The sequence below is a fragment of the Archocentrus centrarchus genome, unplaced genomic scaffold (genome assembly GCF_007364275.1).
Source record: "Archocentrus centrarchus isolate MPI-CPG fArcCen1 unplaced genomic scaffold, fArcCen1 scaffold_80_ctg1, whole genome shotgun sequence".
Lineage (NCBI taxonomy): Eukaryota > Metazoa > Chordata > Actinopteri > Cichliformes > Cichlidae > Archocentrus > Archocentrus centrarchus.
The window spans coordinates 15,213-33,681 of record NW_022060291.1 but is presented as its reverse complement, the minus strand read 5'-3'; the positions used below and the strand labels follow the sequence as shown (position 1 = coordinate 33,681).

Sequence of the window (18,469 nt, the reverse complement as noted above, 5' to 3'; positions counted from 1 at the left end):
CAGAACAGAACAAGAGCTACTGTCACCATCTGCAGCCCAAGACCGCAGAGCTGGAGTCTAACCGGCCCCACCAGAGAGCAACCTGAGGCACAATAATTGCCTGGCTAGCTTTTAAGGCAAGCACCACAGAGGAAGAGGCCAGTTTCACTGAGCAGCTCTCTATTAAAGAGCGAGGGCATTTTCTGTTACTGAATCACTCTTAGACGTAGAAGAGACTGGAGGATGGAGTCATAGACAGCAAAGGTGTGTTCATATCTTACAGGGTTTCCCTTCTGTAGGTGAGACACTTCTGTGATGCTGTAGTTGTTGGATTGTGTTTGACTGCATTAAACAAAGAAAGTACCTGCTGTCACTCTGCACGGCAACCACACAGAGGTCAGTGTGAAGCAGAGAACATGGTGATGAGGGTACTGATGAGCTGGGCACTCTGTCACAGCTGAGAAGCAGACGAGGAGGCTGCGGCTGATTGCTGCCTGTCTGATAAACCGATCTTCTCTCCACAGCACTGATAACTTCTTTATTAGACCTTCTCATTTATTTGTTGATATATAATTGATACCTTGTACTGGCTCAAATCTGAAACACTCTTTTTCAGGTTTTAGCCAATGAAATAACCAATGGGAGAATATGATGCTTTTCTCTGACAGATGCCTGTAATAGTATCTGTCACAGGTTTGTCTTACCTTTGTTTGTGCTGTTTCACAGGAATGTTTGAATGAATAAACACCATCACTATCATCCCATCAGCTAACTGATCTCATGTTCATCCTTGTAACCCAGTAAATGGATGATAAGTTTCTAAATTGTGAAGAGGGTCTAGTTAGAATAAACGGAGGTCTTTTCCTAAGCCTGACCAAAAGCAGATGAAAGCTTTGAAATGAGGATGTGAAAATGAGAAATAATACAAAACTAATTTTCACACATCACAGTGAGTTTTTCTAGACTTCAGCAGACAGAGATATATGTGAGAAATGCAAATATCCTGCCAGCTCTCTAGATTTCAGCCCATTTCTTCCTTAAGAATAGAATAGAATAGAATAGAATAGAATAGAATAGAATAGAACATCTTTATTGTCATGTACAATGAGATTGGAGCTTTGTAAGGAAGGGAACAGTAGCTGGATCCCTGGTCCTGGATCAGGTCTTTGCTGGATTTTTTCCTGTTTCCTGAGGAAATGATGTCAGCTATTCTTCATCTGCTGTAGTTATTTTTCAGACCTGCCACTTCTTCTTTTGTCCTACACTTGTACTCAGGTTTTTAAGCACACATTGTGCATCATGCTGCGATTAGTCTTCAGATGATAGCTCTTTGGGAATCACCTTGGTGGTGCAAAAATGCTATTTTATACCTCTGAGTTTGACTCTTTGAATCTTTGGCATTTGTCAACTCAAGAAATGGAAACTAATGATGTGTTTTTGTGACCTGGTAACAAAGTGACTAAAGACACAATAATGACAGATGCACTGAGTTTAACCATGAAGCTGATTAATTCTAACTTTATCCATAAAGCTATGAAACCAAAGTCTGAAGCAGACCTTTGAGGGGACTGCAAAATGTCATCAATGCAAGCTAGTATTTATTTTTGTCTTTGGTTTCCTGTGAAAAATGACTTCAGTTCTGTAGTCGTGCTGTTTGGAATGTGGCAAACATACTCATCCAGTGAGTGCATCCTTATAGCCTTCCTCTCTTAAAACAGTAAATTATGATTATTGTTTTCTGAGTATGACATGTTTAGGGAACATCTGTAAGCTACAAAACAAGGGTTACTCTGTCCTGGAACAGCCTCTTCCTGTAAACTTGCTCATAAGTAAAAGGTTACATGTAAGAAGCATTCTGATGACTTGCTTTTGGGATCTCTTTGTGTTTTATGATGGTGTAGTTGTGGTGTAGTTTATGGTCATAAAAGGGAAGTCTTAAAGCTAAGTGTGACTTTAGGGCTAATGTTTCTGTGCCAGCAGTATTCAGAAACTATTTGCCACAATTACTCAAATCCTTTAAATAAATGATTTTCTTCCTGTCCTCTCCGTCTCTGTGTGTGTGTGTGTGTGTGTGTGTGTGTGTGTGTGTGTGTGTGTGTGTGTGTGTGTGTGTGTGTGTGTGTGTGTGTGTGTGTGTGCGTGATTATCTGCATGCAAAAGAATGTGACTGTGTACATGTTTGCATCTTCAGAGAAAGGAAGGAGCAGTTGATGTTACCAACGATTGTTGGTAAGATTCACTGTGTTGACAGTTTAAAAAGAAAGGAGATTTTAAAATGAGTTCTCTGCTCAGTTCTCTGTCACGTGTAGACACAACACCGGTTAATGAGTGAAAAAGCACATCTTTGAAAGGCCTTCAGAAAACCTGGAGAACTTTTGATCAAGACCAGAAGAAAGAAAGGTTCCTTTTAAACAACATAAAAATTAGGGGTGGCTCAAGGCTTATGCACAGCACTGTAAGTTTTATTTAAATTAAAGAAAAAAAATTTAAAAAGAAAGCCTCACGACTCAAATCTGATAAGAAGCCACAGACTGTATATAAAAGATGGATGTAGCAACCATGATGCTGCCCAGTGGTCTCTGGGCTCTGAGAAGCCTTCACTTTAGCTTCATGGTCATCCCCACCTCAATTTTCTGGAGCCTGAATATTGCACAGGAGGGTGGAGCGTTTATGGATAAGATCCAGACACAGATACCTGATAGTAAAAGACTGTAGTGCATTCAGTCAAACTATATCTGAGGCCCTCTGAACTATCTAGTCTTTAAATATGCAACAACTACAACTTTTAAGGCTAATTCTCAGAAAAAAAAAACGGACTTAAACACTCGCCCTCTCCGCCCTCTCCTCCCTTCATTTATCTGAGCTGACTTTATCTTCGTCACCCTCCTTGTTCCTCCCCATCTCGCTCGCTTTGCTTCACTGTTGTGATTTATGAGTTAGCAGGCGACACGTCTGAAAGCGCTGAACTATGTCTTCCTCCTTCCTTCACCCTCCTTTGTTTCTTTGCTGTCTCTGGTTTCTTTTAAGCACTCAGCCTCCTTTTCATCCACGTCCCCTTTTAAACTGTAGTGTTTTATCATGACACAGAGCTGAATCCAAACAGCGATAGGTCAAACCTGAATTCCACAGTAAGTAAAAGCATACACCCCGGTGCCACAGTTTAACTTCCTCTTTAGCTCATCTATTAATACCATTATCATCTTAGCTGCTTTCTGCCCTGCAGCCTGGTTTCTGTAGGAATCGTCAGTAAAATGACATGATGAGTCTACATCCATCTGTTCATCCAGTCTGCTCCAACCTCGGTGGGTGCTGCGCCCGTTTGGATGAGTGATACTGATATTTTGCTGCCAGCTCCACTCCGGTGCAGGTGTATCCACACAGACACGTTAGCTTAGCTCTCTTTGTGAGGACGTTCACTGACATTAAGGCATTTAAAGGCCTCTTTCCCCTAAGTTTAACCATCAAAACTAAGTTCCTAATATGTAAACCTAATTCTAACCTTTCTCCTAACACACAGTGTGCAGCAGGATTTTTAGGAGCTGCAAAATGTCTCAATGCTCTGAAACTCAAAGTAGTCCAAAGATCGCTCATCAGGATTTTGTTGCTTTCTGCTTATTTTTGTCCTGCAAAAAATGACTTCAGTTCTGCAGTCATGTTGTCTGTAATCTGGCAGCCCACAGTTAGTCCACTTATAGCTCTGCTGTTTTCAGTAACTGAATGGTTATTATTAACTGAATGTGATGTGTTTAGGGGACATCTGTAACATGGGTGACACTGTCCTCAAACAGGCTCGGCACTGGTTATTTAAAAGCTTAAAAGAACAAAACCTTGCAAATATCATTTTACAGAGAACTCGCTGTTCTGTGTAAGAAGCATTTTGATGACATCTTGTTTTGTGATTACTTTGTGCTTTATGTACAGGATGAAGTTTGCATCAGGTGTTGAAAGTGTTACTGAATAAACTCTTAAAGATGTGAAGGTGCCTTCGACTTCAGGGCTAATGTTTCTCTCTCAGCTGAGTTTTAATTCTGTGATTAAAGATTTGATTTTTTTTCTCCTGAAAAGAAAAAAACTTGCCAATGTTCTTCTAATCCTCAAAATGAATGAGTTTCCTCTTTTCTTTCCCTTCTCTCTGCATCTCTGCCAGTTTGTTTGAAGTGTGTCTCCAGCAGCCAGTGAGATCCGCTGTGTCGATAACAGTAATCAGCTGCAGCGATACAGAAGCCTGAATTGGCTCCCATTGAAAAGAAACCCCTGTAAACTGGTATAATTCTGTTTCATCCTCTCCTTCTTCACAGGGCCGTTAAAGTCGTCAGTAAAATGAGCCTCGTGTGGTCAGGAAGCAGCTGCCACTGAAAACACAACAAGAGATACACGCAGCAGCAGCAGCAGCAGCAGCAGCAGCAGCCAAATGTTCTGACATACTGCTTATGAGGGCTTACTTGTGATCATTTCATGGTGCATGTCAATACAAAAAAGAAGAAAATTTTAAAAACAACACAAGGACTTGCTTCTGGATCTTCTTGGTTGGAGCCATCATTGCTACACTTGGATGCAAACCAGTGCAATGAAACAGAATGTAGGCACAGGCAAAATATGGAGGCAAATACCTACAGAGAGCCTACACAGAGAGGTTTTCAGCCTGCGCAAACATGCTCTCATGCAGCCCTCCAACAACCCAGCACCCTGTGTGCAGGTCAAATGCCGATTGGTTGACAAGTGGGCCGGAACAGGTAAGAGAATGACAGAAGAGCATGCTGGGAACAGGAGAAGCATGAAAACAATATAAAGTATGAAAAACTCAGATTTGGATTCACTTCAGTTCCTCTCTGCAGGTGAATGATGGACCACCAACATCACAAGAGTAGCCAACAGACCGGAAGTACCACACACTCTGGACACTGCCTCCAACACACTGCCAGCCACGTTTGGCTCTAAGGCTTCAGAGAGCGGTCAGCTAACCCTAACTGCTGCAACCTACACATTTCTAAAAGCACAACTTTAACTTTGAAGGCAAAGTCTCTGCTTTCCAGTTTGAAACATTTCACAGTTTTAATACCACTTGGCAAGTAGTTTGCTAGTGTTTGCAGACAAGTTAGCATCTTCCATGCAAACTACTGGCGACTGTGGCAACCTACTCAATTCCAAGGGATTCTGGGTAAAGTACCATATACTCCTTTGTGACCAATTTCATGCTAGAGACTCAAGTAACCTATGCTCACCAATTGATCGGGGAATACTCTTTGTTCCCTGGCAACTAGTGGTTGCCAGTTGGTTGCCAGCTGGTCTCTAGGAATGTGTGACTGAGGTCCAAGGCAGGAATTACAGTTTATTACAGACAGAAATGCAGATACCACAGATGACCTGTGATTTCTATAATACAAAGTTGGTACATTACAACATGTAGCCTTCCCCCACCTGGCTACGCCTAGAAATTCTGTTATAATACAATAAATATATAATAAAATATAACATCACTACTTTGCACATTTTCACCTATCGCAGGGGTCTCTGGAACATAACCCCCACCACAGGTGAGGGATCACTGCATAAGACACAGTCTATTTACTGTCTTAACTTTTTCTAGTTGTATCTAATGCTATTTTTTCTATGCAGACATATCAGAAATCTGAAAAAAATCCATCTTTACATATTTCTTTAGGATTTGCCAGAAATGTTCTTTCGTGCACAATTCCTATTTTATTTTGAAACATAGATATTAGTTGTAAACGTGCCCGTGGAAATGACCTATAAGGTCGGTTTTTAAAGGACATTATACTGTCATGTCCATGCATTCACCATCTGAAGCTGTAATTCACATGCTCATGGATCCACACATTGTAACGCAGTTTTAAGACAGACAACAACTGCAAGCTGCACCAGAAGGCACACAACAGGTAGTCATTGGAGGTTAGCCACAAGCAGAACGTTTCTCAGCTGGAGGCTAACTGCAGAAGGCTATGCAATGGTTAGACGGATTAGACTGCCTATTCACAGACATGAGACTCACAGGAACTTTGCAGCAAGCAACAGAGGATATTATTACATTAATAACATCCTCCAGGTTTATTTCACTTCCTCCTGCTGACGGCATTCAACAGACTGACAACGTCACTGAGGTTTGAGTCATCGTGTCATTTAAAGCTGCAGTGGGCAGCACACACACACACACACACACATATATATATATATATATATATATATATATATATATATATATATATATATATATATATATATATATATATATATATATATATATATATATATATATTCCATTCCATATTTATTCCATTTTTAGAGCACTTTAAACACAGGGACTGTAACAAAGTGCTTTACAGTTGACACACTTACACATTCACATAAAATACAACACATAGCAATAGGGACCAGCTAAAAGCAACAGTCTAAACTCGGGGTAAAAGCCAAACGGTAAAAATGGGTCTTAAAGGTAGATAATAAAAGAGTACTCCTAATATATATATATATGGTAAATGGACTAGTTCTTATATAGCGCTTTTCTACTCAGTCAGAGCACTCAAAGTGCTTATACAACACGTTTTTTACATTTACCCATGCACACAAGCACTTCCATGTTAACTAAGCTAAGTGCTTTTTAATTATATAACATCCACACACATTCACACTCTGACGGAACGGTCGGAGAGCAACTTGGGGTTAAGTATCTTGCCCAAGGATACATTGGCATGTAGCCTGGAGCAGCCAGGAATCGAACCCCTGACCTTCCGATCAGTAGGTGACCTGCTCTACCTACTGAGCTACAGCCATATGTGTCCTATGTTAGCTTTGTGAGTATGTAAAGTATGAAACTGATTGATTGCCGTTCAAACAGAAGCACTGCCTGTGTCAGAAAGCTCAGAGACTGTAGTTTTCACCAGTGTGACCATTTTAGACACTTTGATGCTCATGACTGATCGTCTTTACACTCAGAAAGCGGGTGGGTTTCTGTTATAGACACAGCATGCTAGGAACCACTGATGACCATTTTATATTGTAGTCCATGACAGCAGGTGCTACGTATAGTCTACCCAATATCACAGCAGAGTGTGTGATGTACATGCTTTCATTGCAGTACCAGCAGAGGGTCAAATTTCCATCAAGGGTGACATGCCTTAAACCACCTTTAACGCCCATCTTCTTTATGCTGACATGATTGGGCAAGAGCACTTTGCATTACTGTAATTACACAAAAATTTGTCACCTTGGACAACTCCAAATGGTTTGGGAAAGCTGAGAAGTTGCACTCCACAGCTAACAGAGGAATATTACAGTAATTTCACTCACAATGTTGCAGGAAGCCCATGGATGGTGGCACTCCTGAAGCTCAGGGGCCCATGATTAGCAGCCACGATACAATACTACACTTCCAAGGAAAAGAAAAGACGAGAAAATAGGCAGAGGGAGGCCAAATAGAAATCAGCCATGTTGTCGGCTTTAATTAAAATATGTCCCCCTGCTGGCATGCCTGCATGCGTGTCCATTTCACACCTAGGACAGGCAAAGTGTGACATCCACTTGGTGGACCAGCGTGTCTGGTATTACAGACTGTGGTGTGATACTGTGTTGGTCTGTCGGACGGCTTTTCCCTGAAGCTTCCAGTGAAAACCTTGTTTACCTGATTTATATGACAATGTTTGACAAGCAACATGTCCCACATAAGGTCACTGTAGCAGTCACCATGAATGATGCCTTTGTTGACGTCATATTCTTATGAAAGTGTAGAGACACAAACAAAAACACACACTCTCCCACACATGACCACAGCCTCCTCCCCTGTGAGTACATTTCCTGCTCTGTTATGAATTTCTATGTTTCTAATTTCTACTTTAATGGCTATTCTGGACCTTGTTTTATTACGTTGTGCAACTCTGTGTCTCTTTTAATTTTATTTGCATCCCATAAACTCAGATAAAATGAAACCTCGGAAAGAGAAAAAATCTAATGGTGTATTTTGTTCTTAGGTTTGGTGATTGCTGTTATTAAACTGTCAAGATATTGGTGCTGATGTCACTGATACTGAAGTGTGTATAACAGAGGCATGTTGCTCTGAGACTCTGGCCTTGACATTATCAGATCATAAACCACGAGCTCTTCAGCCAGCGCACAGATCTGCTTATTAGCTGCTTTTGAAAGACTCCAACATAATCCCGCCTCCCCGCTGCAGCGCTCCATAAAGCATAATAAAACACACCACAGTGGTAAAAGCATTCCCAAACATTCCCATTCTCAAAAATCATTTCCCAGTTATTCCCAACAGGGAAGTAAACTCGGAAACAAAAACCCATAACTGTCCATTCAGACTGTGAGGAGGCTCAGATGTGCAGAACACTGCAGAAACATTTCTAATAGTCCTCCTAATGTTAACGAGGCCTTTGTAGTTCTCTAAAACAGCGTTATTATCACTGAACTCCTCGTACTGTATGAGATGAAATCTTTACAGTGATTTCACTGCAGATTGATCCATTGTCCAGGTTAATATCAGGGATGAACAGAGACTAACCCAAAAAAGCTGGATCACACGTGAGTGGCAGACATGATCTGTGGTCCGAGTCATTAAAGATCTGATGTGAGGAACATGAAGGGAGCTGACAGCAGAGTGGAAGCAGGTGGAAGGTCGTTCATGGCTGCTCCACCAGCAGCCTCCAGTTCTACGTTTTCTTACTGAACTGCAGCGTTGACATAAATGAAAAGATCAGATGATGATTTCTGTCTTTCTTACTTGCTCACGCCTTCAGTTTATAGTAATGCATGATTAGTTATTACTCAGGTAAATACAATGTTATCACAAACTAAAACTGTGACAGAATTCGGTTTCTGTTCTCTGAGAAATGTGTCATTCCTCCCTCCTAAAGATCAAGTGAGTCTTTGAAGAGCACTGCACTGCTAACGACGTGCTTCAGAGCCAGCAGCAGCCGAACAAGAGCCCAATTGTCAGCAGTTGTGTTTAGACTGAAGCCGGCTGACTGGGAGATAATGGCGGTCATTAGGCTGTTATTAGAGCTGTCAGTGGGGTCTGCTTACAGCGGTTTGATGTGTGGCTGTGAAGGATGATGGGACACAGACCAGGTGTTGCTCCAAGCAAAGATCAAAAAGTAAAACTGTTCAGTGCAGTTTGTTATTATGCTGCTCGCTGTGTCCAGGACATGTTCTGCACTCAGAAAAACACTTTAAAGTGCGCGGACGTGTCACATGTTGCTCAACCGAGCATCACAAATACCACCTGTTCACGGAGAGCCTGCGAGTGCAACGTGCACCTCGTCACACGGGCCGCTGTGTGAGGGACCCACAAAATCCACATCAGGAGAGCAGAAACGTGGCAGCAGCAGGTGTTAAGATAAGTCACAAAGTGTAATGTTGTGTTTCTGTTAATAAAGCGTTAAATATATACAGACAGACATTTAAAAAAACACACATTAAAATGTGTTAATGGCAGGATAAAATTACACACACACACACACACATTTTTGTTGTATTTTACTCTTTGAAAGCCTGTTTTGCTGCATTTGTTGCTGTAAGTCAGTGAAACATTTCTGATACTACAGCTCTGTTATAATGAAAGCACTGACCAGCTCACGGATCATAAATTGGCTTGTAAAACAGATCATAACAATCTCCATAAGAACTATTTTTATTTGGTCCCTGATCTAAACATAAAAATTCACATTTTCCATAAATGTAAAGTATTTTGACATTAACCTGACTTAAATATAATTTTAGGCTCTAGAACAAACCTGAGGCTGGTGTAGTAGAGCATGAGGAATATAAAAATATTTATAAATCTATAAATAAAATCAGAAGGTTATCATCAGCAGAGCCTTTGGTCACATCAAAGCGTGGCACGGTGGTGGCAGCAGCTGATAACGGCGCTGTGATCTGACCACAGCAGCTTTCCTGTTTCGCTCGCTCTCAGCCTCTGAGGCGCAGCTCCATTTGAAGTCAGTCATTTAGCAGAAAACTAAACAAGCCCCCTGTTAACTTCCCCACTTACTGCTGTTTACAGACCAGCTTTCTAGAAAACCTACAAATAGTTGCAGAGGCCACATGGCCCCGTTAAACCCAGCAGTGTCTGAGAGGGTGCTGAAACCGCATGCTAACTGGTAAAAATGTGCCTTTGTTGTGTAAATGTGCATTTGTTGCACAGAAATATAGAGCGGGAATAAATGAAATCTCAAAGCTAACGCTGTTTTCAGAAGCATCCTGTGGGGTCAGCACTTCTCACTCTGCAGCTGCTCTGCGTTCACTCATCCAAACAACTTCTAATTGGGTGGATAACAGTTAGTGTTGATATCATAAGTACAAAGTCAGGCATTAATAATTTTCCAAGATTGATCCTTAATTCCTGGCAGCAGGGAGAGAATCTGAGCTCCAAACTCTGTGGTAACTCCCATAAAACATATCTGTGGAGGTCGGGAGGCAGGTGTGTGTGTGTGTTAAAGTAAACACATCAACAGAGGCACAACCATAGGTTTTTAAAATTTATAAATAAAACCATATATTGTTGCTCCATGATTTTTTTTCAGCTGCCTCTCCAGTGAGTTTCTCATCCTTTGGATGCACTCGAACTCCAGTGGTAGTCCGTGTTCTGCTCTGCTTGGTGCAGAAGCACATGGACCAGTTCTCCATCTGCAGGTTCTGGCTACCCTTCAGCCTGCAGAGAGTAACAGGAGTGAAGTCCAAGACAGCAGAGATGGAGTCAGTCTGACTGCAGGATGAGACAGCTGAATGACAACAGCGACAGCCTCTCTATACTTCATTCAGGCTGGCAAAGGCTTGTAGAGTTAATGTGGGCATAATGCTCATAGCTACAGCTCGTTACCAGTTCACTGCTTTCTGGCTGATACATTGTAACTGAATCAGTTTGTGTGTTGGGCTACCTAACACTTTCAACAACCTACCCCTGAAGTCGGCTCACAGCTGTAGTCTGAATGTGACCAAAGTTACAGAGCACAGCTTTAAGGCTTTGATTTGTGACTTCCTGAGCCATGAGAGGGAACTTTTGCCACCAAGGAGTAAAAGAGAAACACAAATATAGAGAAGGAGTTGAACAAATAGTGTGAATCAGTGTGTTTCAGTTAGGGGGGGTTCTGTGCTGCCACCGAGCTCCATGACTTAGATGTGAGACAGCTGTGGTTCAGCAGAAACCTCAGCTTTGTGTTATCAAAGGACCGAAGCTGCTCCTGCTCCAGAACTAACACACTTATTCTTTTTACTTTTAATGTGTCACCTTGTTTGAAAATTCACTGATAACTTTGATTTTTCCTCATAAGTGTGAAGATTCTCTTTCCTGTATCCATAAAATAATAATAATAATAATAATAATAATAATAATAATAATAATAATACACTCCCATAAACCATTTGATCTTGGACTGTTGGGCCGCACCTTTGCAGGTAATAATTGCATTACTAATAATAATGATAATAATGTCATTGCTGTGCATCCAGCTGCTCTCAGCCTGCTTCATCTGCAGGAAACTTTAATCTAAATGAAACTTTGAAAATCCGCAGCCGGAAAATCTCTCTTTTTCTTCAGAGGATTAATTTATGATAAGAAAATCTACTTTAACGGCGAACCTTTGACTCTGTGATGCTTTAATGTTTCTGAGGGGAGGAAGAGAACGGAGACAAAGGCTGAAGAAGGAAAGCAGAGACGCTGTTATCTTCGAACAGGATGAGTTAAAGCTCAGATGAGGCGAAGGCGACACCGCCGACTGATGTTCTTAAGTGAGACACCGATGAGATCCTGACAGCTGACCCCAACTGCAACCCGAAGGTTAAAGGTCACTGTCTATCTCCTGTCGGGGCGCTGCAGACCTGAGCTCTGGACTTGACCCGGGTCTCCTCAGAGGTTTAGCAGTGTGGGTGGTAAACACACATATGCTCACACAGGAGGCTTGTTAAAGGTGCTGGAAACCTCTCAGTGGGTTAATCCAGGGAAGCACTCTGACGTTACACCCAGATAGAGAGCAGGTCCATCCCTCCTTCAGCTGAAAGAAACTCTCAGCTCCGGTGGGCAGCAGAAATAATGAATTTCTTACTCGCTCCATTTACACTGGACTGTATCCTAACCCATAATTTAATGTATCCATAGTAGTCTGAGCAGATCTGCATCACACTGTTCCAATAAAGAGCTCTGATTCAAGGACCTTCAGGTTGCAAAGGTGCAGATTTTGATCCTGTGACCAGCATTAAAGACGTGTGCAGACTTTAATCAGACTTTAACCACATTTACTGTCCAAAAAAATTTAAAAAACAAACAAACATGGATTCACCTGGTCTTTTACTTGTTTTCTTCACATCATTTATTTTTGTTCACGTGGCTTTGAGAAAGGGATGTAACCCTCTTTTAAAATAATAATAATATTAATAATAAAGCAAGTCCACAAAAACCCCAAACCACTGTTCCACAGTTCCAGTGTACAGCAGTCTGCTGCACAGAACTAATAATTTTATACATTAAAATACTTCCAGGTGGCGTTCATGCTTTGGATACATTAAATAATTTGTAATATTGTTGCTTTTTTTTTTTTTTACCTGAAGTGTAACCTAACATATTTTATATACCATACATTTATTCCCACCTGATCAGTGAAGGTTGAAGCTGTACACCCAGGGAGAGACTCGCGTCAGTGATTACAGACCATCAACTCTGAGGAGACTGAAGTAAAATGAGAATGAAGGGTATCAATACCTGGCATGCTGTCTGTAAATGCACTGGGTTACCCTCACACAGTGATAATCTGCCAGCTACAGCTCAGCTCTCAGTGTGCTGCAGAGCTGATTTCACAGCTGCATCTCCGACCTCTTAAACCCGTGTATGCACCTGATCCTCAGCCTGGCTGGAAACTACAAGGGACAGAGCCGCGGCAGTCACCTGGTCAGGTCAGCAGAGTCAGTCACTTCCTTTAGTTCCCGTCACAGAGGCCAGTTTTAGGAGTTTTCAGTAGCTTTGAACTGTTGTTTGATTTCCCACATTTATGTTTTATTCTTTTGTTCCTGTGACGCAATTTGCAACCTGGATTTGAAAAGTGCAACATAAATAAAGTTTTTATCATCCATTCATCCATTTTCTTCTGCTTATCCAATTATAAAGTGCACATGGTTATGTATGATTAATCTATTTATACACAAAATAAAGACTGAAATGTAGAAAGTACGTGATGAAGCAATATTTGAGTGAAAAGCATGAGTGACTCATGGCCGCTGGCTCAGATTTGGTAGAGCTGCTTTCATTTTAGCAGAGCCTGTGTGCAATTTGTTGTTGCTTTGGCATTGTTTGGGTTTCTGTGTGTGCGCGGAGCTTTCTTTATTCTTGCTGTGTATGAAGATAAAAAGCTAAGAAAAGTGAAGGGAGGGCGCTGGTAGGAAGGAGCTGGTTCTGGTTCTGAGTTCTGGGCCCTGCACTGCACTGTAGCATGTGCTGTATTGTAGTGCATGCAGCACTGTGCAAAGCTGCATGTGAAAGGTGAGCCATGTGCTGTGTTTCAGCTGGGGGAGAGTTGCTGACGTGTGTTGTTGTGTTGACCTTTCATCAGGGTTTTTCCTGCAAGCTCAGATTTTTGTATCAAAGGAAAATATTTAAACCAGTTTTGTTAATTTGCAGTTGCTGAATAATAATAATAACTGCTGCATTATCATTGGATGGAATCTGGTTCAGGCTAACTATAAATTAAAAAGTGGCTTCCATTAATTCTTGCATTTAATATCATTTTTGCTTATCTTCACATCAGGAAATACAAAAGTTAAACAATTCTGTGTTTGGGTGATTGTTGCTTTGTTGCTTCTTCGCAAAAAATCTCATACCACTGGAAATGGAGTCACATTTGTGAGGACAATGCGTCTGTGGGTTGAGCAGCAGAGTTGAGTCTTCTCTGCCAAACAGCTGATGGTGCTACTGACTCTGTTTGATGTCGTTCATTTGATTGGATGGTTCAAGTCTGAAGAAACAGACGTGCTGGCAATTTAACAATTTATTCATGTAACAATCAGGAGTCTCAGCAGCATGTGGAAGAACCACACTCAGCCACAGCAGCCTGGCTGCTCCTCCTCATGCTGCTCACACACTGCTGTGGGACAGCATCCTTTCTTCAACCAGCTCAGAGTCAGTGGCAGAATCAGCTGTTTGGCAGAGAAGACTCAACTCTGCTGCTCAACCCACAGATGCATTTTCATTACAAATGTGGCTCCATTTAAGGCTTTCCAGCAGTATGAGATTTACTGCTAAGAAGCAACAAAGAAATAATCCACCAAACACACATTTCCTTATATTTTGAGCTAAGTTTAGTAATAAAGCCCATCAAAGTGAAGGTGAGATAAAGATGTGCAGATTTTGAAGGATTCCTCTGGAAAGAGTACAGCGGGATGATGATGTATTAACAAGGCTGCAAAATGGCAGAAGGACTGGAACTCAAACATCTGCTACAGAAACCAGAACAACCTTTCTGTGCAGTTTTCCAAACAATAGTCTTCTCTTCACTTAACTACTCACCTCAGTTTCCCCTCGGGAGACTCTTTCCTCGAGACCGTGTGCACCACCTCACCGTGGTTTGTGTTTGTCACGTCAACACGTTCGCTAAGAGCCAGCTGAAACAACTTTTTCTAAGCAGGCCAAAGTTTAAGGCTCTTTAGTCACTTCCTAAATTTATTAGGATACCAGCCTGCTTGCAAACGATGTGAATTGTGATCCATTAAGGAAGTTGCGGGTTTTTCTTCTCTCCACAGAATTAAGAGCACATCAGTTCTGTGGAGGTCCTGATGGACGCTGCCGTGTCCTCAAAAAGTTAAATAAATGCGCCGAGACAGCAGCGTTATTCATGCAGCTGCTGTCACTGTATGAAAACTTCAAGTGATTCTAATGATGATGAATGGGAACTCCCCACACGCAGATTCCTTTAGAAAATGTTTTCTTTTGCTAATCTTATTTAATGGATCAACATCTCCTGCTGCAGCCAGCAGGCGTCTGACTGAAGGTTTAACTGCTGGGAGGAGATAGAGGAGAGAGGTGAGCGCAGGGAGACGCTGTGTGGCCCGTCTACAAAAGGATCACATTCATATTTGAGTAGAAGACTGCAGGTAAACTACAAAATCAGGTTTAAGTATAAACTGTGTAACTAATGAAGTTTAAAGAAATGGAGGAGAAATTTGATGTGATCAAGGGAACTCCAACAGGAAGTGTTTTCAGTCCTCCGGTCTCTGCCCCGGCTCCTGAACGGAGGAAACTCTCAGAGTGCTGCTGTGCTTGTTCTTTCTGATTGCCTCTCTTTAAACTTAAATTGCAGCAACACTGCAGCACAGCTACCAGCACCAGCACGACAAACGGTCGACCGGGAGAGTGCAGTTCATTTCCTGTGTGAGAGCTTTGTGCGCTGTTTCACTTTGCTTTCACTCACATTTACTTTTGCTTCCTTTAACATAGAAATACACATAATTGACCCAACGAGCTGAAAAATGATAGTTAACAGTACCCTGCGCATTATAATACTGAGGGATTTATGCTTGATTTATGGTGCTGTGTTTGCATAGGTACACCATGTAGCTCCACCTGGATGAAGCGCAAGCTCAGAGTCAGGAGCAGGCAGGTCAAAACCTGATTGGCTGAAAACGGGGCAACAGCAGAGTTCACCACACACGGGAGAAACATGAAAAACAAACCTACCAAAGCCCCCCAGGTCCAAAAAAAGGAAACCATGAAAGTGCAGACAGGCAGCAGTGCACACTTGGTTAACTGCTCTTCTCCACAGCTGGCTGAAGCATCAATAACAGCTGGAGTAGCCCAAAGACTGGTTGTTTGTGACACTGCCCCCTACTGACAGTCAACAACTATGACATGTAGCCAACAGTCTGCAAAGCTGTCCACAGGACCACCACAGAGCCATTCTGGAGATATTTGAGCTGTCTCACTATGATGGGACCACTGCCTCACAGCTCCAGCAGCCAAAAGCACCTCATGAGTTCCTCTTCGAGAAAGCATCCGACGCCCTGGGAGTGAAAACAGGCCTCGGTCGTGATCCTGTGTATCACCAAAGTGGTGCTGCTGCCATTCATGTGACGGCACCTGCTGACATTTGGCATCACCAGAGCTGCTTCCAGAGAGCACATTACTCCTGTCAACAACTTCACTGGCTTCCTGTAAAAAAATTTCCTGTATGTCCAAAACCTCATAACTCATATCTCTGTGCTCTTCATCACCACTCTGAGATCCTCCTGCCCTCCTCACTCTCACGTACCACCTTGCCTGACCTCCCCGGGCCTTTGACGCTTTCAGCCGAGTGGCCCCTCGTTTTTTAACATCGGCCATTCTGTTTGATTTAGTATTGCAGGCTTTTTGGTGTTTTCTGTCATTTTATGCATACTGTAATTGTGATATTTCATTGCGTGTAAGGCATTCTTGAGTGTCTTGAAAGTTGCCCATAAATAAATAAAATGTATCAAAATTATTATTATTATTATTATTATTATTATTATTATTATTATTATTATTATTATTATTATTATTATTATTATTGGTGGGTGCTGAAGCCAGCAGGGGTTCCTTTGGTGCTGCTTCACTGGCAGCTCCTCCTGGTTGGACAGGTGAGGGCAGCAGGTGATGAGAGTCTGGTTACCTCTGTTTCATGTCTGTCTGCGGCCTGTATTATGAAAAGGACCTGAGCTATGAACTATGGTGAATGAAAACCTGGGACAGTGGTAAGATGATAAGAAATAGGTAAACGCTTAATGTCATCACACAGCAGGAATTTCCTGCAGCGCAAATGTGAGATAATGGCATCACAGCGGCTCAGTGACAGCACTGTCTGTGCAGCCGACGGTCAGCCGAACCAGATTAGATTAGAAGGAATTATTCTGCAGTTTGTTAGGAAAACAGAGGGGAACACACTCACTGCTTTTCCTCTGATTGAAAGCAGACACACACGTCTGCAGTGATTACCTGAAACTTTGATCTCTGGCTCACAGATCAACTCACAACAAACGAAACGACACAGCTTCATCTGAATATCACACAGAGCAGCTGCTGAGGCAGCGCAGTGAGACGGAGGGTCTTCTGACATAACCATCAACCTCCAAATGCCTTTTCCTGTCTATCAAAGAGTTCAGAGCTCCATCATCAGCATGTGGGAACACACACACACGCACACACACACACACACACTGTGGTGGAGATTCCTTTTTCTTGTGAAATGGAATTTGTGGGAAAACACTTCAGAATAAAATGTCTTTGTATAATTTTGGGGCTTTTGTTGGTGAATACTTTCATGTTTCTGTTAAAGAGGGAAGCGCACACAGTTTTCCTCTGACTGCTGGCCTTCTCCTCTTCTGTGACACACCTGTGACTTTATGTCCAGGTGTCTCAGAGACCTTCGAGAAACAAAAGCAGGTAGTCTTACCTTCTGCAGCCACTGTGTGTTATTCTCCATTGTGCTCTCCAGCTGCTGCAGTTTCTGAGCTGACCATTCGCCGTCAGCAGGGGGAGAGTCTCTCTGCACGACACCCGGCTCGCTGCGAAAGCCTCCATAGTGCTGCGTCTGTGACGGCGATCCTCCGCCAGGGCACCCGTCCAGCTCCGGCAGGATGAAGGTGTAGCTGCACTGGCCGTGTTGGATGCGGTGCAGCTTCCTCCTTTTCTCTCCTCCACTGCCACCACTTCCTCCTCTCCTCTGGCCTCTTCCAGATCCTCCTCGTTCTGCGCTCCCAGCGCTGCCCGCATCAGTGAAGGCTGGCAAAGTCCAAAGGAGCAGAAGCACCAGCAGCCCCCGGCTGAGACTTAAGCCTTTCATGACACTCTCTTTAATTCTACTGAAGTGTTTGTCCGTGGGTGCAGGTGAGGGTCAGAACCTCATTCACACTTTGACCCCAGTTACCAGTCTGATCCTGCACAGGAAATAAAAGCAGAAAGCAACGCCTGTTCTTTGGTCTCAGCTCTCGCCTTCATTCGTGGTGAAGATCGCTTCTTCTCTCCCCTCTCTTCGTTGTCTGGTCTTAATTGTATTATGAGAGGCCAGCTTCATCTAGGTAACAACAGTTTCTCAGGATGGGTACACTGTCTTAACTGATCAGCTGTTTCATGCATTTGTTGACCTTCTCTTTTATCCTTAAGGCACCAGGTGCAGATCTGGATCCACTCACGATGAGCAGTTATAGTCCGCTAATCTGTGAAGCTCAAGAGCTGAATATCTTTGTATCCCACTCTCCTCTGGTGGCTCCGGTTTCAGAAGTGGTTGAAGAGAATTGCTTCTGCCCCTTCTTATCTGGGGCTGGCTGAAAAGAGGAGGAATGAGAGAGGGGGAAGAGGGGAGAGAGGAGGAGGAGGGAGAGAAGGAGAGGGAGGAGTGGAGGGACAGGAGAGCTGAGGGAGGTCTGTCAGAGTACCCTCTCTCTGTTAGTGGGCTGAGACAAAAACGATAGGAGGAAGGAAGGAAAGAATGAGAAGTAGCCAGAAAAGAAAAAAGAGGGAAGATTAAGGGAGTGAAAA

The 18,469-nt window shown here is 42.7% G+C and overlaps 1 protein-coding gene across 1 annotated transcript in view; it reads right to left on the bottom strand.

The window, feature by feature from the left end:
• angpt4 (angiopoietin 4) overlaps nt 1–18,196 on the bottom strand; it is a 62,725-nt gene extending 44,529 nt beyond the window's left edge. The window contains exon 1 of the mRNA XM_030725847.1: nt 17,385–18,196. Within this exon, the coding sequence (XP_030581707.1) occupies nt 17,385–17,774 (390 nt within the window). The 5' untranslated portion in view covers nt 17,775–18,196. The remainder of the gene's footprint in view (nt 1–17,384) is intronic.
• Nucleotides 18,197–18,469: the final 273 nt, after the last annotated feature.